Below are 21,049 nucleotides of genomic sequence, written 5' to 3'. Positions count from 1 at the left end.
GTATTGCTCAGATGAAGATCACTGAAGATGACCTGTGGATCCGGACATACGGTCGCCTTTTCCAGAAGCTTTGCTCCTCCAGTGCGGAGATTCCCATCGGGATTTACAGGACAGAGTCACACATGTTTGCAACCTCTGAGGTAGGGGCATGGCAGCAGCATGTGCTAGGAGGGGTTGCTGGTGGTCCCAGCCGAGCATCACCGCCTGGCAGAGATGCGGTCCATGAGGCTGGCTGGGGCCATGGAGCCCCTTGCACCTGGCTGCAGCAGTGGTGGGGAGGAGCGAGGGGAGGGGAAGCTCTGCCTTTGCTTTGTTAGCAGCCTTGTATCGGTGGTGGTCTCTGGGCAGCAGCCTGGCTGCGGGCAGGCAGGGGGATGTTCTCGGCACAGCTCTGCAGTGCCGCATGGCACCGAGTGCCCGGGGTGCAGGTGGGATGTGGCGCAGCAGGGATGACCATTCACTGGGCTGACACTTTATTTTTCCTTCCTTTTCGCCCACTGCAGCCCCATGACATCAGAGCACAGGTGAGTGCCGCTCACATCCAGCCACCGGGCGCTCCGGCATTACCCTGGCTGTCAGCACTGCCCCCTGGTCCTCCCCCACCTGGGGGGCTGCCCGTGGGCAAGCACTGGGCTGGCTTATGCCAGCGGCTCCTCGGGCCACCAAGGGCCACCGAGAGCCACCGTATGCCTTGTGCCAGCTGTCACCCCGCTGCCAGCATGGTGCTGCCTATCCCTGTGGAAAGGCGATGCTGGCTGAGCCTTGGCAGTCTGGAAAGACAAAGTCCTTGGCGCCATGAAGTGTAATTAACTGGGATAAGGAGCAGGGGACTGAGCCAGGCTCCGGTTTAAATACCTTCTGTTTTCAGCTTTGTAGGAAGCAGCTACAAGGAGCCGAAAGTCAATATTTAATTAAATGCAATCTGCCACTTTCTTAGAGATGCTTTAAACTGTTTTATTAATGAACTCCTGCTCACCAGTGGGGATTGCTGTATCAGAGATGCGGCAGCATGTCGGCTGTAAGATGAAAGAGAGGGAGACAAGGGCACGGCTGTGCCTTGGGCAGCCCAGAGATCATCGTGTGAGAGATGTCGGGTGCCCGTTAGACTCCACTCGACGGCGCTTAGCCCAAATCTGCCGATCAAGTAGTTGTAGCAGTCCAGAGATGATGTGCTGGGAGGGTGCGTGGGGGTCAGAGGAAGGATCCCATCCCATGGGTGGGATCCCCCCCATCAGAGACAGGCAGGGTCTTTATGCCTCTCCCCTGCCCCCCCCATGACCTGCTGGGCTTCCAGTCACAGATCTCAATCAATGTTGAGGACTGCGAGGACACAAAGGACGTCAAGGAGCACTGGGGCATCAAGACCAGCCACCATAGGAACTCCTGCTCTAGTGACCAGTCCGAGCACCCGCTGCTGCGGCGCAAGAGCATGCAGTGGGCACGCCGGCTGAGCAGGAAGGGCAACAAGCACTCCAGCAAGACGGCTGAGTGGATCAGCCAGCAGCGCCTCAGCCTGTACCGGCGCTCCGAGAGGCAGGAGCTTTCCGAGCTCGTTAAAAACCGTATGAAGCACCTGGGCTTGCCCACCACCGGGTACGGTAAGTGCCGTTCGGTTGCGCTTCTTCTGCGGTGGTGCATCCTACTCGTGGGCTCCTCAGGTAACCCCGCGCCAAGCCTAACCCCGCGCCGAGCCTAACGCCATACCAAGCCTAACCCACACCAACCCTCCCCCACGCCAAGCCTAACCCCGCAGGCACCGCCGGGGCCAGCTCCGAGCGGCGCCATTCCCCAGCTTGCTTGTGCTTCTGCAGGCGAGCGCGTCCAAGGCTGGGGTCCCGCAGCACAGAGCCCCACCGCCTGCCACCCCCACTGCTGAGGGCAGGCAGCCACCCCCATGGCAGGGCTCTGGGACGGGCCAGGCAGGAGTTTGCCGCAGCAGGGTGACCCTCGCCCTCCTGCCTGCAGCGGGACCCCGTGCCACCACGCAGCTCTTGGGCCCCGCTTGCCCCCGGCTTTGTGGCCCTGCAGAAACGGTGGCTCAGGACACACTGACTCCAAGTCACCAAAACCCTTCTGCCCCAGAGCCCCCCGGAGCGCGGCAGGGACAGGTGAAGCCCCACCAACTGGCACAGACCCCTTTTGTGATAGACTTCATAAAACTATTCCATGGAAAACATTTCGGTAGCAGCAGTGCTGGCTGAGCGGTTTGCTTCATTGTGTGTGAAACCGGTGTCTGGCTGCGATGAGCCCGCACAGTCCCAGGGCGCTCGCAGCGCTCGGGGTGCCGCTGTGCAGCCGCATTTCTTGTGAAGCTTCTCACCTGCCCATCAGTGCTGGTGTCTGTGTCCCCCCGAGGACGATTCCCCACCCCTTGGTTATGACAAAGTCTGTAGCCCACAGCTTTCTTGGTTGGTTTGGTTTGGATTTTTTTTTTTTGTTTGTTTGTGGTTGTGTGGGTTTTTTCCTTTCTTTCTTTTAAGTTATCCTGTGCCTGTTTGCTCCATCCTGGAAAAACGTCCGTCCACCCACACGCAGACTGGCACCCTGCCCCAGCTGGGATGGGAGCCCACTTTGGGAGGTGGGGAGGGGGGATTCCTCCTCTCCCATCTTGACTTCTCCCTCGCAGCCCTTCAGGCACGTGAAAGAGGAGAAGAAAATGTAAAGAAATGCAGCGCGAGAGGGGGGGTGGAGTGGAGGGCAGACAGGCTGGTGGTGGCATTGGGGAGGGAGGCAGGAGAGCCGGCTGGCAGCTGGATGGAGCGGGCACAGGGCACACCAGGTGAGGGCTTGCAGTGCTGTATCCCACCCATCTTTTTTTCCTAATCCCAGAAGTTTTTGCTGCTTTTCTGGGGTTCTTCAGCTCTGTTGCAGCTCTGCTGCAGAGGCTGGAGGACGGCTGGTGGCAATCAGGTGTTTTACACAGCTGCTGGGTACGGGGAGCTGGGAGACAGGGTGCACCCGGGGAACAGCCCGTGTGCCCGAGGCAGGAGCTGCCGTGGCGTGTGCTGCTGAGGGCAGGCTACGGCGCGGCATCCCCTGCAGATGCAGGCAGAGGTCAAGGCAGAGGCAGCTTCCCTGCCTGTGTGGCCTCAGCCGAGGGTCCCGAGGGGTCACCCTGCAGCCAGCCCCACCGGGATGCCTGGGGCACCATTGGCTGGGTTAACGTTGGAGTTTGCATCCTTCTCCTCGTCGATCGGGCAAATTGTGGTTGGAGCAAACGGGGGGAGCTCTGGCAAGCAAAGAGGCAGTGGGCGCTGCAGGACCCGTCTCTGGTCGGGGAGGGAGGGCAATGCCTGGCTGGGAGCGGGGCGCTGGGCACGGCGGGGGGACCAGCAGCTCCCTGGCCCTTGTGGCACGTCTGCGGCCGGCTGTGCTGGGACTGTGCATTGTCACCGTGTGTCACCGTCAGTGTCTGGACACCCATGGCGTTTTGGAAGAACACGTTGCTCTGCCTTCTCCCCTTTTTCTTTTGCTCATTTTATTGCTGCAGTGCAGGAGCTCGTCTCTGGTATTTGCCAAATCATGGCTTGCTGACACCTCTCTCTCTCTCTGTTTATGTCTGTGCCTTTCCCTGTATGTTCTGTAGAGGATGTAGCAAATTTAACAGCCAGTGATGTGATGAATCGGGTAAACCTGGGATATTTGCAAGGTAATTCCCTTTCCCTGAGAGTCCCGTGTGCAGCATACAACAAGATCATGCCAGCTAAGCCCAAATCACACCCTTGCCGGTTTTCACCTTAGATACCCCAGCCTTTCAAGCACTAATTTGTTGGGTGGCATTGGAAAACAAAAGACCGTCCTTCAACAGCGGTACAAACGTAGGGCTCTGCAAAGTCATGGAGAGAAAAACCTCAGGGACACTTTTGTAGTTGAATCCTTACAGGGAAATCACAGCCCTCGGCTGTCGTTAAAAGAAACCCTCCCTCCACTGCTCTGCAAGTTCGTTTTGGTCTGTAAAGCCTGTGGCAATCTGAGGAGAGGATTTGCAGGGGGGACGAGTGCAGTGGAGCTGCTGGTGTGTGCTGCGATGAGATGCTGGAGCTGCTGCGCCAGCCTCTTCGCCTCTTGGGCACACAGGGGTCAGCCACAGCTCCGGGCAAGGCAGCACTCGGAAAGCCCTTCGTAATCCCTGGCTCGTGGTCCGGGACAACTCCCTAGGGGTAGCAGACCCTTAGGGGTAGCAGACCCTTAGGGGTAGCAGACCCTGTTTCTAACTGGGGCAGAGCGAGGTTGCTGGTGCTGCCCATCCTGCAGACGCCCCGGGGCACCTTGCTGGCACCTGCAGGGTTATTGCAGCATTTACACCTTTACGCAGTGGTGTAAAGTGCCCTGGAAAGGCCCCTTTTTACCACAGCAGCCTAGAGGTTAGCAGTAGCCCGACCTAGCTGTACTGTAGGCTTCACTAGCCCATGCTTAAGGTGAAAAGTTGGCATTTTCCTATAAACTCTGTCCTTCATCAGAGAAGCAGCCCCAGCTGGGGCTCATGGAAGCCCCATGCCAGCAGAGTATATTGCCAGCTGGCCAGCGGGTGCTGGGCAGAGCTCAGACCCCCGCTGGTATCTCCCCCTCCCACAGAAGAGCTGGGGCTGAGTTTAGCCACCTGCTAAACCAGGAGACCCCGGGGGTGAACGTCCAAGGTGGTGGCATCACTGCTGGGGGATGCGTGGGTTGGGGAGCTGGATCTCAGTGCTGGTTTCCCCCCACCAAAAAAAAAGATATACATTTTTGGTTTGCTGGTGGGTGCTGCTGGGCTGAGCCGTGCCGCAGGGGACGATATGGCAATATACTTGGTGGGTTTAGCAGTGCCTGGCTCGGCTGCATGGGGGGTCAGGAAAAGGTGCTTCCATGGAGCAGGGAAACCTGCCGTGAGCCAGGGCCCCTCCCCACCTCCCCCGTCATGTCAACCCCCTCCCCGTGTCTCCCGCCAGGTCTCAGGGTCCGTGTGCCACCCGTGCCCCAGCATTGCCACTCCCTGTCCCCGCCTCGCTGTAAGGCTGAGCACTGGGATGGCCAAAGCTCTCCAGCCAGCACCTGGGGCTGGGCACCCCGGCACAGGTCGGGGGGTCCCACAGAGCATCGCCCAGCTGCAGCACCCTCTGTGGCCTCAGCAGTGCCAGGGAGGTGTCTGAACAGCAGAACAAGGGTCTTGTGTCCCCCTGCAAGCGCTGCTGTAGTGTGGTACCGGTGCAGTCCAGCCGTGGGGATGCCCTGGGGCCCATCTGGATGCACACTGGCCAAATGCATGGTGAAGGCAGCCCGGGGTGGGGGGCGGGGAACCTGTTTGAATCCCTGTGAAGGATGCCAGGCCAGGCGGCTGCAGCGGCTTGAGCTGCTGTGGCTCATGTCACAGCTGGAGAAAAGCCCCACTTCAGAGCTTTCCACCTCAGTCCTGAGGCTGAAGAGCAGCAGTACTCCTCGCCCGCAGGCTGACTTGACCACTCTCCCCTGCCTGGGGTGATCGCACACCCATGGGTGTCGTTACGGCAGGACACAGCCTGTGTCCCATCGTATGGCAGGGCAGCCTGTGACCAGGGGATCCCCCCACCCCGGGCAGGGGATGGCAGGGGTGTGGTGGTGGGAGCAGCAGGAAGAGCTGCAGGGAGCAGCCCCCAGCCTGGAGCTAACGCCTGTCCCGGTGGCTGGTCCCTGGTCCTGCTGCCCACCAAACCAAGCTCCCTTTGTGTGAGATCGGCAAACATTGGTGTGCACCTGGGCCTTTCCGATAGCCCAGGGCGGCATCCCAGTGACAAGCCTTGCAGCGAGCTGCTGTCCTGCTATGCTCCTCATGCTGCCCCGGCGTCCGTCTGTCCGCCCCTTGCCATCCTGTCCATCCGCACCCGGTCGCTCAGTCTGTAAATGGTGTTATTTGTCACAGCTTTCGCCCCCTCCCCGGCCGCCCGCAGCCTCGCGCCCCCATTCATTTCACCCATGATCTTGTTCTCGGCTATTTCGGAAAGAGCAGGGCTCCCCCCCGGGCCTTGAGGCCGCCCGTTCGCCCTGCGCAGCACCCATGGGTGCATCTCTCGGTGGCCCCGAGCCCTCCCAGGAGGTCACCGTAGTTCAGAGCTGTCCCCGAATGGCATCGAGGGCTCTGAAAAGCCACGGAGGTGGTTTCCCTTGGGCAGGAGAAAGAAGCAATCGTTGAACTAAATCCTGTTGCTGGATGATGCTAAATTAAGTAACTCAAGATGGGGAGAAGTGGGCAGAGCGTTCGAGCGGCCTGGGGGGGTTTGGCTGCCCTGACCCGGTGGTTGGAGTCGTTGTGCTATACCTAACACAGCAAGACTAACCTGTTCCCTTTTTTGCACTAAACCAAGGTAAGATATCATACTTTTTTTTTTTTTTTTTTTTTGGAGGGGAGCGGGGACTTTGAATAGTTACATCTGCCAGTCCCCTGGGTCAGGCCATGGTGGGGGAGCAGCTGGGGAGGTGTGGAGGGAGGTGGCAGCGATGTCCTTGGTGCTCTCCCAGTGGCAATGCAGTTGCCCATGGCCTCCCCCAGTGATGGGACCCATTTGCTGTCCTTGGGGATGAGCCGTGACCCCCTCAGTGCCAGGGGACGCTGCAGTGGGAGCGAGGGCCACGGGGCGTCTGTCTGAGCATCCCTCATCAGCCCTTTCCCCTCCTCTGACAGACGAGATGAATGACCACCAGAACACCTTGTCCTACGTCCTGATCAATCCCCCTCCGGACACGCGGCTGGAGCTCAACGATATCGTGTAGGTGTTGAACCCACCCACCCGAGCACTCCCTGTGCCCCCAGACCCGCCTCCGTGCCATGGGCTGCCCTGGCCCATTGCTTCCCATCATTTCTCATACAGACCAGTGGGTTTTGCCTCCTCCCCAGGCCGTTCCCCCTCCCTGTGATCCTGAGCGGTGCCCACCCACCCCCCCCCCACCCCCCCCAGCCCCAGCTTTGCTCATCGCTGCTCCAACCTGCAGCGCCGAGGTTGGACCCTGGTTTTGTCAGGCAGCACCGGGAGAAATAACTGAATTATTTTAATAGCTGCTGTGCCGGCACGGGCAGCAGCTCCCAGTGTGGTGCGATGGGGCATCCCTGCATGTCCGAGCCTCCAGGATGGGCCAGACCCCAATTTAGGGGTTGCACAGCTCCCTCCTGCCATCGGGGAACCAGCGGGGGTTCCAGCGGTGTAACTGGGCTGTGCCCTGCAGGTACCTGATCCGCTCCGACCCGCTGGCCCATGTGGCCAACGATGGCCACAGCCGCAAGAGCAGCTGCAGCAACAAGCTGGGCTCCTGCAACCCCGAAACACGCGATGAGACCCAGCTGTGAGCAGCCCCCCCGCACCCCGCACCCCTGCCAGGGGCCGGCGGGCTCCGGGGAGAGGCGGTGAAGAAGAGGATGGCCAGCCGGGGGGAAGGCTGCTGCCCACGGGTGCCTGCTGCCCCAGCGGAAGGTGATGCCCAGCCTGGCTCTGCGCCACAGAAGGGATGCCTGGACCTCCGGGAGGGATGGGACAGCCGGACAGACCGACAGCCAGCAGTCGTACACCCCGTGGCTTTTAACTTTTTATATGAATACCGCAACTAGTGAGAAAGTCTTCGCTGGTGCTGGTGGGACGTGGCTGAAACCAGACAACTGACCCTGTGTGAGCAGGACTGCATTTCATATTGCCCCCAGATGATTTGCATTTGATGGGGCTTGTCAATTCCAGAGCAAAACTGCCCCGAAACCCTCCTCTTCCTCCTTTGCCAGGTATCCCCTGGGGTACCCAAACTTCTGCTCTTTCATCTTCATCCTCTGCTGGTTTTCTGTTATGGGCACTGATGTAAGGAGCACTCAGTGGACTTGCTGGTGGCCGTGGGATGGGATGGGATGGGGAGGGTGAGGGGGGCATCCAGCTCCCACCGGTGCCATGCAGGGGCTACCCTGCCTCCAGTGCATCTTGCCGTCTCTTGAACCAAAATACCCCAAAGCCAGGTGGCCGAAAGCCGTGCCATCCCTGTGGCAGTGCCTCTCGTCACACGTGCCCAGCTCTAGCCTGAGCCCCGGGCACGGTGCCCCTGCGTTTGTGTCCCCCGCCGAGCCTGTCCCCCATCACTGCTGCTATGGGAGCTGAGCTGCCTGGGGGGATGACACTGGGGTCCCTGTGCCAGGGTTGGGGGTGATGGGGCAGGCTGGCTGGGGACATGTGGGTTGGTATCTCGGCTCAGCCCCTTCCCCTCCTTCCAGGGGGAATTTGGGGCCCGACAAACCCCCGTGGCTTTCCCTCCTTCCCCTCCCCGGGTCCCAGACCCGTGCCAGCTAAAGGCAGCAGGTCCTGCCTGCACCTCCTGCCCGCTGCGCCCCCCACCCCCTCAGCTCCCTCCATCCTTGCTTCACTTCATAACCCGGCACAATGGTGCAGCCAAGGTACATGAATGTACAGAGGTGTCACCCCACACCCCACAGCATCGCACGTGCTGCCCAGCTGTTCTCGGGCAGCAGCGGCTGACCTGCAGAGACCTGTTGATAGCAGAAACACCAGATGTATTTTCCATCTATTTTTGCACACTTTAAAACGTTGCTGCGTAAAGGTTTTCTTTGACTGCCAAGGGACTAGCTGAGTTGTTAACTTTATATACTTTTACATCCATATATTAAAACTCCAATGTGGTTTTTGGGGGTTTTTTTCCTTCTTACAGAGAAGCCTGTAAAGCACAACATTGCCATGAAAATCTCCCTCCTGGACTTGCTGTGCACTGAATGGTTTATTGCCATTAACATTTGCCATCATTCCTCTTGACACCCCTAATAAAAGTTGTTTACAAAACAACCCCAACAACAACAAACCCCCAAACAACAAACCCAAACCCCATAACCTGTTTAAAAATGCAGTTTTAAGCAGTTGGGGAGATGCCCCATGCCAGAAGGAGGATGCGCAGGGTAGGACCCATACCAAGCCCAGCATCATCTGGAGAAGGTGTTGAGAAAGACCTTCTGTGTCTGGATGGGGTTGGAGGGGGAAAAGAGGTCATTTTTAAAAATTTTAATTCTAATTTTTTTCCTGATGTGCTGGTCACGAGGCCCTGGGTGACCCGCACCAGGCACTACCAGCTGGTGGAACATCACGGCTCTGAGAGCTACTGCAGGTAAAAGCAACAAGCTCAGCCTGCCAGCTCAACGGTGCCACTGCACTTAGCTGTGGGCACAACCAGAACTGGCTCGGATGCGCTTTTTTTTTTTTTGGGGGGTGGTGTTTTGGTTTTTTTCCTAATTATGAATTTGTGTATCTATTTGGTTAAGGCAGATACGCATTTTATTCATTTCCATTCGCAACTTAGCATGCCAAAAATACCATTTAAAATAAAATAATAAGTTTTGTAGGCTAAAAAGCAAGCGCAGTTGAAGTACAAAAGCACACGGCTGTGTTAAAGTTCAAGATAACTCCAGAAATGCCTCATCACATGTTAATATATTTAATTGCCTAGATTTCAGACAGATGATTTTCCAATCCCCACTTAGCTTTCAAGGCAGAGTGGAACAAAGCAGGGTTATAGGTTTAAAAGCAAAAACCACACCAAAGGCCCCAGCAGCGTGGATGATGTGATTATCTGCACGTTTACTTAAAAACTGTTCTAAATTTTTTTTTTCCATTTGCCTGGCCACTGGGGCACCGAGCTCTGTAAGCACAGCGTTAATGAGCACAGGGCAGCGAGCACAGCTCCAGCAGCGCTGTGTTTCCCCACTCAACACCCACCCCACCCCCCAAGTGCAACATGCCCCCAGCACCCACGTCAGATGCAAAGACATCGGGTGCTGCGGCAGGAGCTCAGCCTTAGGTCCCTCACCTTCCTCAATTCTTATTGACCTTTAATTGGAGGAGATAATTAGCATAAGAGGAAATCCACATACCAAAAGAAGTATAGACTATATGTGGTTTGTGATCCTATTAAAATAACAACCCTCAATATTACTGTATTTTGACAATGCTTCTGTTTGTTTAATGTATAAATACATGTATTTAAAAAAAGAAAGCTATGTGTATAAACCATACGCACTTTGCAGACGTTCTTTCTATGGTGTAAATTTATAGCAGACATTCTAATGGGATGTTGAAATAAATACTGTAGATACTTACCTGTGGTCAATGCAAGTCTAAAATCAAACATTTAACTTTTCTAATTCTTTAGACACAGTTACAATACTAATGTAAAAACAAAAGTATTTTATTTTTGTAATGGTCCTGGCAACGTTGATGCATCAAGAGTCATTTCTGCTTACAAAAGGGCTGTCTGGGATGGGTGTGCAAGCAAGGACTCCCCCGGAGCCCCCTGGGGCAATGATAACAATGGCTATTACTTCCAGCTGCTGACAATAAACTTAGAAAAACAAAATTTTCTGTAAGGAAGGAGTTGTGTTCCAATGCAGAGACATGACAAGCCTGGGGAACGCAGAAACAAGGAAGGCTGCGATATTTTCAAGTTTATCAGCAAACGGCTCCATCGCATGTTATGTGTCCACTAACGGTTTCATACACTAAATATGGACTAAATCCATCTATCATGCATTAAAGTAAAATCAAATATTAAAACAAATATTAGAGTATATTTATTTCCTGTTAAACTCCTTTTTACTTCAATCTATATAGAACATGACACTTTTATTTCCCCTGAGCAAGAGACTGGACATCTCTCAAGGTCTGCTCATGCATGGATTTTTATCCACAACAGCAGATCAAACTCCCATCTTTCCTCTCCGAGACCTAATTTTGTGAGATGATCTGCTGGGATGCACGGCAGACAGCCAACCAGAGGTGTTTTTGTACAATTACTGTGAAGATACTTCACATTTCTGTAAAGACAAATGAAAATAAAAAGAGCTGCATGCAGCAAGAGTAGAGGCTGCCGTCTGGTTTGTTTCTGGGAGCAAACTTTTAGCTTAAAAATCCATGGCCAAGATGTGGCTTTAGAGTGCCCAAGTCCTAAGATTTACAAGCCCATGTTTCAAGTAATCTTTTTCAAAGCTGGGACACACGAAAAAAGTTTTTTAACCTCAGCTTTCAGAACTCTCCTGCATTCATGCACAAAGGGGATGTTAGATTTGCTGTTGTGTTACAGTAACAGTACAACTCCAACATTATATTTAAAGGTCATTTAATTCATTTATTGAATCATAGAAAATAAGGATTAAAACACACACATTAAATTTTGTGGCTTTTTAACTGAACTTTTTTTTATCTTTACCGAGCCAGGATTCAGTACATGTTCTGCCCCCAAACACTTCAAAATATTTCACTGACTACAGTTCACATCTGCATTCCGAGACTTCCAGAAAGACAACCCATTTCTACAGCGCACAACACACATGTAGATTTTAACTTTGAGATCAAATGCAAACAGTAGACAACTAGAGATTGTTTTTGTTAGGTGTTTTAAGAAAACACTGTAAAAATGATAATATATTTAAAATCTTGCAGGACACAAATACTTTTAAATAGTGAAGATAACTCTAGGATTAACATATGTGTACAAGTGAGAAATTTAGAAGCCATCAAGTCATTTTGCTGTAAACTTACCCAAGTCAAGGGGGACAGCAGGAAGCCAAGTCCCTGTTCAAATTACTTTTTAACTGTTGTCTTTAAACAAGACAAATCTTTACATGAAGAATAAACGTCTTCCAATTTTCCAGTACAACTAAATTGTAATGATTACACCCAGAAGAAGGTAATTTCAACACCAGCAGTAACTTCCTTCACTGGTATGAAAACCCAAAGACCGCAGAACAGGATTTAATGCTCCGTACAAGCAGCCACAGGTAACAGCTCATCCTGAACAAGCCTTTCTAGTTACATCACAAAACTGAAGTGGTTTTTTCAGAAATGTCTGCATTTGCTGAAGTTCATTAAAAAAAAAAGAACGGTGGTCTCTCTAGTGAAGTTGTGAAAACTTGTCCAGATGCCCACAGCATCACAGCACTCTTCATTTCTGACATGGGCTTGGGTTTGGTTGCCTCACTTACAGCTCCCTGGCTGTGCATCTCCCCTGCCTACCTTCATTTCCCAACAACCCCAATAACCATCCCACATTATCATTTCCCAGGTTGTGTCTTGCTTTACCGCTGTTTGTGCCACTGTCACCAGGTCCTGTGTTTCTCAGTTGCTTCGTCACCACACCAAGAGGACTTCATTGCTTCTCAGCAGTAGGTTCTTTACCTGGTTGCACCTTTTATCTTGCTTCACCTTCCACAGCAACAGCAGTAGTAAGAGAGGAAAAAAGCCTGCAAAATGAACAAGAAGTCCTTTAAAACTTTGTGCCAGATGAGAAAAATTAGCTTCTAGGACTAAAAACTTCCTTTTAGAAGAGAAGATTCTAGAGCACTAAAATATACATTAGAAGGAAGGGAAAAAATACGGTATTGACATGGCTGGGAAACAAAAAGGAAACCAAAAACCACGAAGGATTTTTTATTTTACTGTAAATTCAGTTTTTATCATTATTCCCTGAGAAGACATACATTCAAACGAAGTAAGGGGGGTTTTTTGTAAGATTTCATGTAATGCCACGGCAATTCTGGGTGTTTTATATGCTTCGAACCATTCTTTCAAGTGCCTCATTTAAATTTTAACAAATGCTGTATATTGAATATTTAATCATCCCTGCTGCACACATCAGTTTAAGATGCTTTTCCCCCAGAGTTTTTTTCCCCCACTATGATAAATATACGTTATTTCTGAACAAGTTTAGAGGGATGTATCAGAAAACTATGACAGTACTTCAGCACCAAGATGTAATTTGAAAGTAGATTTACATTTAGCACAGACGAGCAAATAAATCCATCCTGTAATTTTGCAACAGAAATGGGACTGTGTTCAGCATTCACTGTGCACACCAACATTGCACTGAAAAGGCAAGCTGGGGAACAGAAGAAGGTGCATAAAATATCACAGATATCTTAGCTGTCACAAAACGTGTTTTTTGAAAAGCACAATATGAAATAATGTACTAAACCATCAAGAAAACATGCCTGAGCAGGTAGCACCTCACTGAGGACTGCTGAAAATCAGAGATGTTCACAAGAGCCGCTCCTTTCACTGCTGGTGGACTTTGAGATGTAATTAGAGCCTTTTCCAGGAGGGAAGCATTCAGCAGCTCTGTGAAAACAGAAAGTGTATCACTAGAAAAATCACTTAAATGTCTAAATATGCTTTAGATAACTAACACAATATAGTCTTGCAATGTGAAGTGTATGGGAAGAATCAATCCTGCAAAGTAAAGGGGGAATAGACTAAAGGTAACTCGCTTTTTATTTCACATTTCTATCACAGCAAGTCTTTCAATTCCCTTTTAATTCCTGGGATCTATCCTTTTGGCATATGGACTGTATTTAATATAGTTCAACTATTGAAATACTAGCTTATTTTTGTCATTATTCTATTCGTGCATGGATGGAGTAAATTCCTGTCTGCAATCTGGGGGACAAGAATAGCTACTCATAAGATTTGGGATCATTTATGAACCAGGGGGAAAAAATAAAGCAGCAGCATTTAAATTAGCTAATCTTTTCAGTTAATTTGACCTTCATCCATAAGGGCCATTCCATTTCGTTCATATGAAGATTCATAGTTACCACAGCAGCTTTCTTTGGATAACTTCATATCATGGACTTCTGGCAGTCAAACTGTCAATGTAAAACAAAAGAGAAGGAACAGCCATTTTGCTACACATTTTACATTATAAACTCAGTCACATACTCCTCTTGATCTTCAATATTATCGCAAGCAATACACTTAGTATGGAAACAGATCTATAATACAGAATCTAGAATATACTGCCATCTTTAATGCTCAGTACGAGACACTAACACCATCAGAAATCACTTAAAATGGCATCAAGCATTCACATATAAAATTACAAGTCAGAATCTATAATACCCAAATCTTTAGTGCTCAGCTCATATGGGACGTATTACAGCAGTGCTTAGCTCTCGTTTTGTGAGTTTTCATTATTTGAAGTTACTTTGTTTCCTCTTTATTTCAGAAAGCTGAACTTGCAGTGTTTACCACCTAGCAGAGAAAATCCCAGATCCTGAAGATGACTTGAACAGTTCCATGGACTGTAGTTTCACTGTCGGGAGACATCCCACTGAGCACATTCCTTGATAAAGTAGGTATTACCAGACAGATAAATCGAAGTTAACCTTGTGATGCTGCTGTTTGCTAGAGGGAGGCTTGTGACAGGCTGCAAACGGGCTGCTGAAGGCGGTACAGTTGGTAACTCCAGCCTTGGTTGCAACATGTACAGCCAAGGCCAGGCTCCCTGGGAAAGCTAGGGAACAAGGCAAAGAAATGCTTGCACGAATACAGACACATCATTTCTTTTCACATATCAGGATGGAATCTCCTCAACAAAGACAAACAATTAAAGCAAGATGTTCTAGCTGGATGGTGAAATGTGAACGTGAATGTGAAAAATTAAGCTCTTGTTACTAACGCATAAGCTTGTTTTTTAATAGCAAAGTTTTCCTAATTCTAAGGTCAGTCCTAAACAAACGGTTAAATATAGACCAAAATTATAAGAAAGGTCTTTAAAATATGGCTATATTAACATTGATTAATATAGCCAGCTGTAAAGAACTCCGACATTGGCTAACTCTGCGGAACACTGTAGTTACAGTCTTCAATTCCATTTGTACACACACAAAAAATCCCCAAATCACTGACAAATAACCTATGGTCACCCTAACAGACAAAAAAATCAAGATTCAACAAACAACATATTCCTAATTAAGAAAGTTTGAGTGGAAAGAATGTCATTTTTAATAAAAGTTTGGTTTAATTTTTAAGATAAGAGTCTAACTTACCACTTGAAACAGAAGAGCAAAAATACACTTTTTCATATGCACACTGGAACCTTGAGATCTTCAAAACCCCTAAAACCAAAATAAACCTTCATGTACCTGCAAACAGAAAGCTCAGAACCATAAGGGAAATATTTTCTTTATATAATAATTTTATATTGACAATGCATTCAAACAAAATTTCAAAACCACACTAAGGATTTTTTGCTTACTACGTGATAACTGCAGTCCATCACCTGAATGGTGATCTCCAGTTAAGTGCAAAAATTTAAATCCAATACGGGCAATTACTTACATTTCATGGAGTGAAAGTTCCTCCTGTAATTCTGGTATATTTGTCCTGACAATCTGCATGAGATAAAGGACTATACCAATGCACGTCATACCCTTTTGTCAAAAAACAAGTCAAGATTCAATGTCCCCTTCTCTTAGATTCTGAAGCACATGTCAGAGGCAGATTAAATGTGCCTACATATTCCAAGCGCTCAGGATTACCTGTGGAGCATCTCTTGGGATGCATCACATCAATGTTCCTTGGTTTCTGCAACAATGTATTAAAGCTAAATCCATGATCAGACCCGCCATCCACGGAAGTTTTAAGTATATCCTAACATACGCGCAAGACTACAAAAAATATTACAGAAGTAAGATGAAGTAAACTTTTTCTTCCGTTTTTAATACTCAGTCTTCACATATATAATTAAACAATAGAACATCTTATCAATGTGAGGACAAGAGTTCAATTTTTTTGGCTTTAACGTGTTGAAATATGTAGTTTAGACATCTAAAAAATATACTTGTCGACCACATGAATATCTTAATTTCAAACTGTCCTGAAGAATATTATATAAAGTTTTCACGTAGCAGCAGCACACACAACACACCTCCCCCACAAAATACTTCACAGATTCTCCAGTTCTGCATACCTAACATAGCAGTAAAAATGGGTACAAAAACAATCTCTCAAAAATCTTTTTTGCAGGTCACTTTCGGCAGCAGCGTCCTTGGAGTGTCACAGCAAAGCCAGCCTCCTACGAAGTCTTAGAATTCAGCTACTGTTTGACACCCGAGCCACAAAATCCAGGGCAGAAATCATACCCTGCCACTGCCATCCTCAGTCACACCAGCACGCAGCCAGCTGCATCTCACTGAACTGCTTAAAATACATTAAATTTAAAAGCTTAATTAACTGAAAGCTATTTAATTAGATAAGCACAGCGTGGATAATAGCTTAATACACAACCATGAAGACTGGCTATATCAATGTATGCCTGAGGAAAAACCCCAGGTACAATCCTGCTGTCAGAAAGCAGAGCAGATCCCAGATTCCAAGGACAGTCAGTTCAGAGTGAAGATGACGCATCCTGTTTGTTGCTATATTAAAAAAAAAAAAAAGCCAAACCCAAAACAACCTAAAAAAATCAAAGCCAGGGGGGTTCCAGTGTTCTGACACTGCCTCTAGTGCTCAGTTCTGAAGACTTTTAAAGAAAAAAAGCACAAGGAACGCAAAATTAGAGTCCTAAGAACTCATTCATGTCACTCGTGTTATACTATAGCCCCAAACTATTGCTTGTAGTAAGTGAAAACTCAAGAGATCACCAGTGTCTACGCTCTGAACTCTCCAGTTTAGTGGCAAGAAGTCAGATTTACTTTTTTTTTTTTGCACACTGAACCGTTCTAGCAGCCCAGCATATAGTGTTCAACTGTATTAAGGTTTTCAAAATAAGTCAGGCTTTTCAAAACTCAGATTATTCTTGCTTGAACTCTTACCCTACCAGAAAGCATGATGAAAATGAGACAAAGACACATTAAATCTACAGACGTAAACAGCATGTGCAAATACGCAACAGACCGATGAATGGGAGTTTGAGAAAAAGAAACTGTATTTAAAAGCACTTTAAAGATGTACATTCTTGTATTTATTACATGTAAGAAACTAGTAAGAAATCGAGAGAGGTCAAAGGCAGACCTACTTGCAGACTACTCTATATGGAAAACAAATTCTCTAGCTCAGAGCAAACACAGCCAGAGCGTTGCGGTCCGTTTCCAGGGAGCACTACAAAGGCTGTTTGGCTAAGGCACATCTTTGGAAAATTCAGTGGGGAAAAAAAAATAAAAATTTTATCATCTCCCTTGTTTTTAGACAGCTGTTACAGTTTAGCCCCACAGTCAGTAGGAAAAGCTGATACCGTAGCTGTACCTAAAGCTCCCACTCCCTCTTCCTGCCCATACTCCCAGGAAGCACGAGAACCTTTTTGAACAGCTTGAAAGTTGTTTGTTTTTTTTTTTTAACCAAACCCAGTTCTGCTCGCTTTTACATGGGAAACGGGAAGAAGGAACAACCCTGGCTCCAATCAATCCTGGTGAAAAACAAACTAAACTTCTTAAAGCTGCAGGTTGACAAACGATTGCTATTTATCTACAGGAGGCACCCAGACAGAGCAGGGCACCACTCTACTGGAACAGCCGGTAACCTTCCTCGCATTTCAGCTGTCAGGGTATTTACACAGTACCCTCAGGTGGCTGTGAAAAGGACAAAAATTCATATTCTAAGCAGTGATTTTTAGAAGAGACAACAGCAAAGAAGATGGTGGGATCTTCCATGGCAATTATCAGAGTACAGATCACCTAACTATCCCTACACGTAATGATTCTCAGCCACTGTAAGTGAAGCATTAAGCATAACATCATTAAAACTAGTTAGAAATGCCACGTATTCAGAATTCGATAAACTTAAGACAAAGAACTACGCTAACAAAGATATGCAGTCACAGTCCTACAACCATATTTCACCCTGGGCCGACACCAAGCAGCGAACCAAGTTTAAGCTGGCATTCTGGATTATACAAAACCTATGTAAGAAAATGAATTTTTCTCCCTTCTACAAAATGCTGATTGCATTTGCCTCTATACATCTACAGTTTATCCACATTCCTCTGTGTAAATTCTACGTCATGTTCTTACAAATAAGTTCTCCCTCTTCCTGCTTCCAGACCAAATTAATACAGCATATTCCTTGCCAAGGTATTTGAGATTAATGGGGTTTTTTTTATATAACTAAAACTTAGTTTTTCAGAAAATTTAATCTCTTAGAAAATGACTTACTCCTACTTCCCCTCTGATCCTCAGCTTGGGGCTACATGCTGCCTGTAAGATGAAGAACTCCTTGGCCTCCTCTCCCTCTCCAAATGGATGTCACCTCCTATTGTTTCCAGTAGTAAATGAGGCCACATTGCAGCAGGAAAAGTAAGGACCTGATCTAGTGCAATGAGATCCAGGAGGACACTGAAGGTGACATCGCCTTCGTTGTTCCAGTCCTTTCTATGGGCAATGATATCTCAGCCTGAATGAAATACATAAAAGTACAAATCACTAGAATCACTGATTATTTTTTTTTTTTAAATCTCTACAAACAAGGACTATCTTTGAAAAATTTATTGTACAGTCACAGAAAACTATTTCTGCATTGGAAAAAATCCATAGTTTTCAGAATGCAAATTTCACTTCTGTGCAACCAATATGGATTCATTACAAAGCTTAAACCACCAGCTTATTTCTAAATTCTGCAGGCAACTTGTCTTTACAAATCACAAGCAAGCTAATACTGAAGAGCTCTACAAAAGAAATTCTCTTGGTGCTTCCAAAATTCTGTCACTAACTGAATAAATAGATCAAAGAAAACCCACCTGCCAGATTCAAGAGTCTGAAGACTGATCAAATAAATCCCTAAAGAGACTGTTAATTTTCTGAAAGCCTTCTGGTTGAATTTTTGCACATTGCAATCAGGGTCAGGAAAACTTGTCATAAAGTTATTACAGCTACATACAGATGAAGCTTTCTAAGAGCACAACTAAACATAGAATAGCACATCTTTAAAGCATATTAGTTCTGAGGGGGATGAAGTGTCACAACAACAGAAGTACACATGAAAAAAACTAAATCAGTTAATGATTTTTATTAAATTTCAGTGTTTCATAAAATAAATATGGTATATAATATCAAACAGTGAGAAATAAAGCACAAGCATGAAAAGCATGGTAACAAAAGTTACACTCATGACAGTGTTTAATACTTAGCACTTTAGAAACCATAAAGCCTTTAATTATTTACAAGCAGCAAACTATCTAACATAATTTACAAAGTTGCAGCAGCCTAGTCAAGGAGTAATGGAAGGGGAAAAAAAATTGAGAGACTGCAATGGAAGACCTTCACTTTGCTCTGTCTAGTTAGCACTTTATTATTATGTACCCTATTTTCCCCTTATGTACACAACTAACTTCCATTATTTTCAAAGCTTAATAATGACACTGTATTGTATTTTAGAGCTCAGTTTGTCTCTAGGATGGTGTAGTGCCTTCTGCACTCAAGAGATACATATTCAAGTATATACTTCAAATAAAAGTAAACATGTGCAAACCAAAGTTATAAGCCTACATGACCTGCAAGTAGTAGTGTCAAGCCGCACGTAGCGGGCGCAAGTTAGCGGATTAAATTGGGTAATAGCTACAGAAACCTACTCAGAAGTGTAGTCCGGACCAAAAATGAGAAATGGGAGTGTTAAAAAAAAAATAATTGAACTGAACTGCAAATATACCCTGTTACCACAGACAAAAACTTAATCTGCTGAAACAAAGACTTTTAAGGTCATAACTCAAGATTTAATATTTCAACATGAAAAGAAATCCAAGCCATTCGACTTATTTGGGATTCTGAAACAAATGCAAATGCCTCTGTTTAAAAATTGCTTTTAAATGAGAAAACAAATCAATATATACTAATATATCACCCAAAATAAAAACATAACACACTCTTCATTTTAGAGCATGCTGCTCGTTCAGAATAAAGACAGGACAAAGGAAGTAGAATTACATTTCATGATGTAATAAAAACATTAAAATTTGTGATCATTAAGTGCACCATTGTACAGGAGTAGCGTGCTCAGAGTGGAAATGTTCTATACCTACCAGAATCCATCTTTAACAAAGCAAACAAATCTTTAGGACACTACCTGAAACTGAAATCAGTAATAACTGTGCTCCATTCAGCTTGACTTAAGTTTCAGTCAGGCACATTCCAGCTATAGTAGTAGCACCTGTATGCCTCTTCATGATTGTATTCCAGAGATCTTTAAATTTGCAAACAATTATTTTTTTTTTTAAAAAAGACTGGCTTTTGCAATCCTTGCAATGCTTATCCTAAACAGATACTGCAAGTAAACTCTGTTCTGAGCAGCACATGTTGGGGCTTTTTTCAGAAATCTGAGAGCTGGACTTACGTTGGCAGTAGATACAGTACAACAATTTGATGTATTAAACAGTTCCTCAAAAAAGTCTGAAAGGAAGATTTCCCTAAAGACTGTTTAAAAAACCAAACCAAACCCAACCCAAAACACTTCACCCAAGATCTGTTCAATCCTTCTACTGAAGTTCAGAGCTTGCCACCTTCAAGAATGACAGGAAAAAGGAGGGAATGAGGCGGAGAGGAAACAGAACTCAATTATTCCCAATTTGTACCGATGAAAAGCTTCAAGTAAAAGGAAATCCACTTGTTAAAGATCTTGCTACATGCACAGTCCCTCATCAGTTGAAAGCCACAGTAGTTAGCATTGGGTGTAACAGCAGATTTATTCATAAAAAACACTGGCAATGTTCCTTCATTCTTAATAACTTGCATCCACGGTTTCTGTTTAGAAGCTTCTTAAAAAGTGTTTATGGTTCTGCACATTTCATACCAAACTGGAGGAAAATGGTAAACGTGTCTTCTTTCGATGCAACCCCATTCAGCAATCTTCTCCCCAAGAACTCAGTGTCATTTACGAGTCTGAGTCTTCTTTGGCACTGCAGGTCGCTTGGCTTGCCACAAGTGGTTATGAATAGTAAGAGCATCCACACTGACAGACATGGTTTTGGCTGGGATCACGTTAAACTGTTTTCTGTCTGAACTGTACTTATAAAGTTTGTCAATCATTTTCTTGGTGATGCTCTTTGGCCCTGTTCCAGTCAGCTTGTAGATTTCTTCAGTGTCAGGGTAGTAGCAGTAAAGTGCTCTGAACTGGCAGCCAGCATCACGGAACAAGATAATGTAGTGGTTGGCATCACATTTTTCTAGTTCCTGCATTAAAAATAAACAAACAGACACACTTAGATTGTTCACAGTGAAAATGTCCATGTTATGCCAAGCTTTAAGCTTTCACATATAGCTGATGAAGTGTTTGAAGTTTTTGGAACACGATTTTCAGTTTTTATAAAC

General features: G+C 47.0%; 2 protein-coding genes across 15 annotated transcripts in view; one reads left to right on the top strand and one right to left on the bottom strand.

Moving 5' to 3' along the window:
* KCNT1 (potassium sodium-activated channel subfamily T member 1) overlaps positions 1 to 19,954 on the top strand; it is a 102,664-nt gene extending 82,710 nt beyond the window's left edge. For 5 of the 9 annotated variants that reach the window (XM_080402174.1, XM_080402172.1, XM_080402177.1 and 2 more), the window contains 6 exons: positions 12 to 140; positions 504 to 524; positions 1,295 to 1,598; positions 3,587 to 3,649; positions 6,635 to 6,719; positions 7,174 to 19,954. In XM_080402174.1, coding sequence (XP_080258300.1) covers positions 12 to 140; positions 504 to 524; positions 1,295 to 1,598; positions 3,587 to 3,649; positions 6,635 to 6,719; positions 7,174 to 7,294 — 723 coding nt within the window. In that variant the 3' untranslated portion in view covers positions 7,295 to 19,954. Of the gene's footprint in view, positions 1 to 11; positions 141 to 503; positions 525 to 1,294; positions 1,599 to 3,586; positions 6,318 to 6,634; positions 6,720 to 7,173 lie in introns of all 9 variants that reach the window. The other 4 variants (XM_080402175.1, XM_080402179.1, XR_013930464.1 and 1 more) reach the window with 3 other exon arrangements.
* Positions 18,741 to 21,049, bottom strand: part of CAMSAP1 (calmodulin regulated spectrin associated protein 1) — a 28,586-nt gene continuing 26,277 nt past the window's right edge. For all 6 annotated transcript variants that reach the window (XM_080402153.1, XM_080402154.1, XM_080402156.1 and 3 more), the window contains one exon: positions 18,741 to 20,911. In XM_080402153.1, coding sequence (XP_080258279.1) covers positions 20,609 to 20,911 — 303 coding nt within the window. In that variant the 3' untranslated portion in view covers positions 18,741 to 20,608. The remainder of the gene's footprint in view (positions 20,912 to 21,049) is intronic.

This window comes from Falco punctatus (genome assembly GCF_963210335.1).
Source record: "Falco punctatus genome assembly, chromosome: 9".
In the NCBI taxonomy this organism is placed as follows: domain Eukaryota; kingdom Metazoa; phylum Chordata; class Aves; order Falconiformes; family Falconidae; genus Falco; species Falco punctatus.
This window is presented reverse-complemented; position numbering and strand designations above follow the sequence as displayed.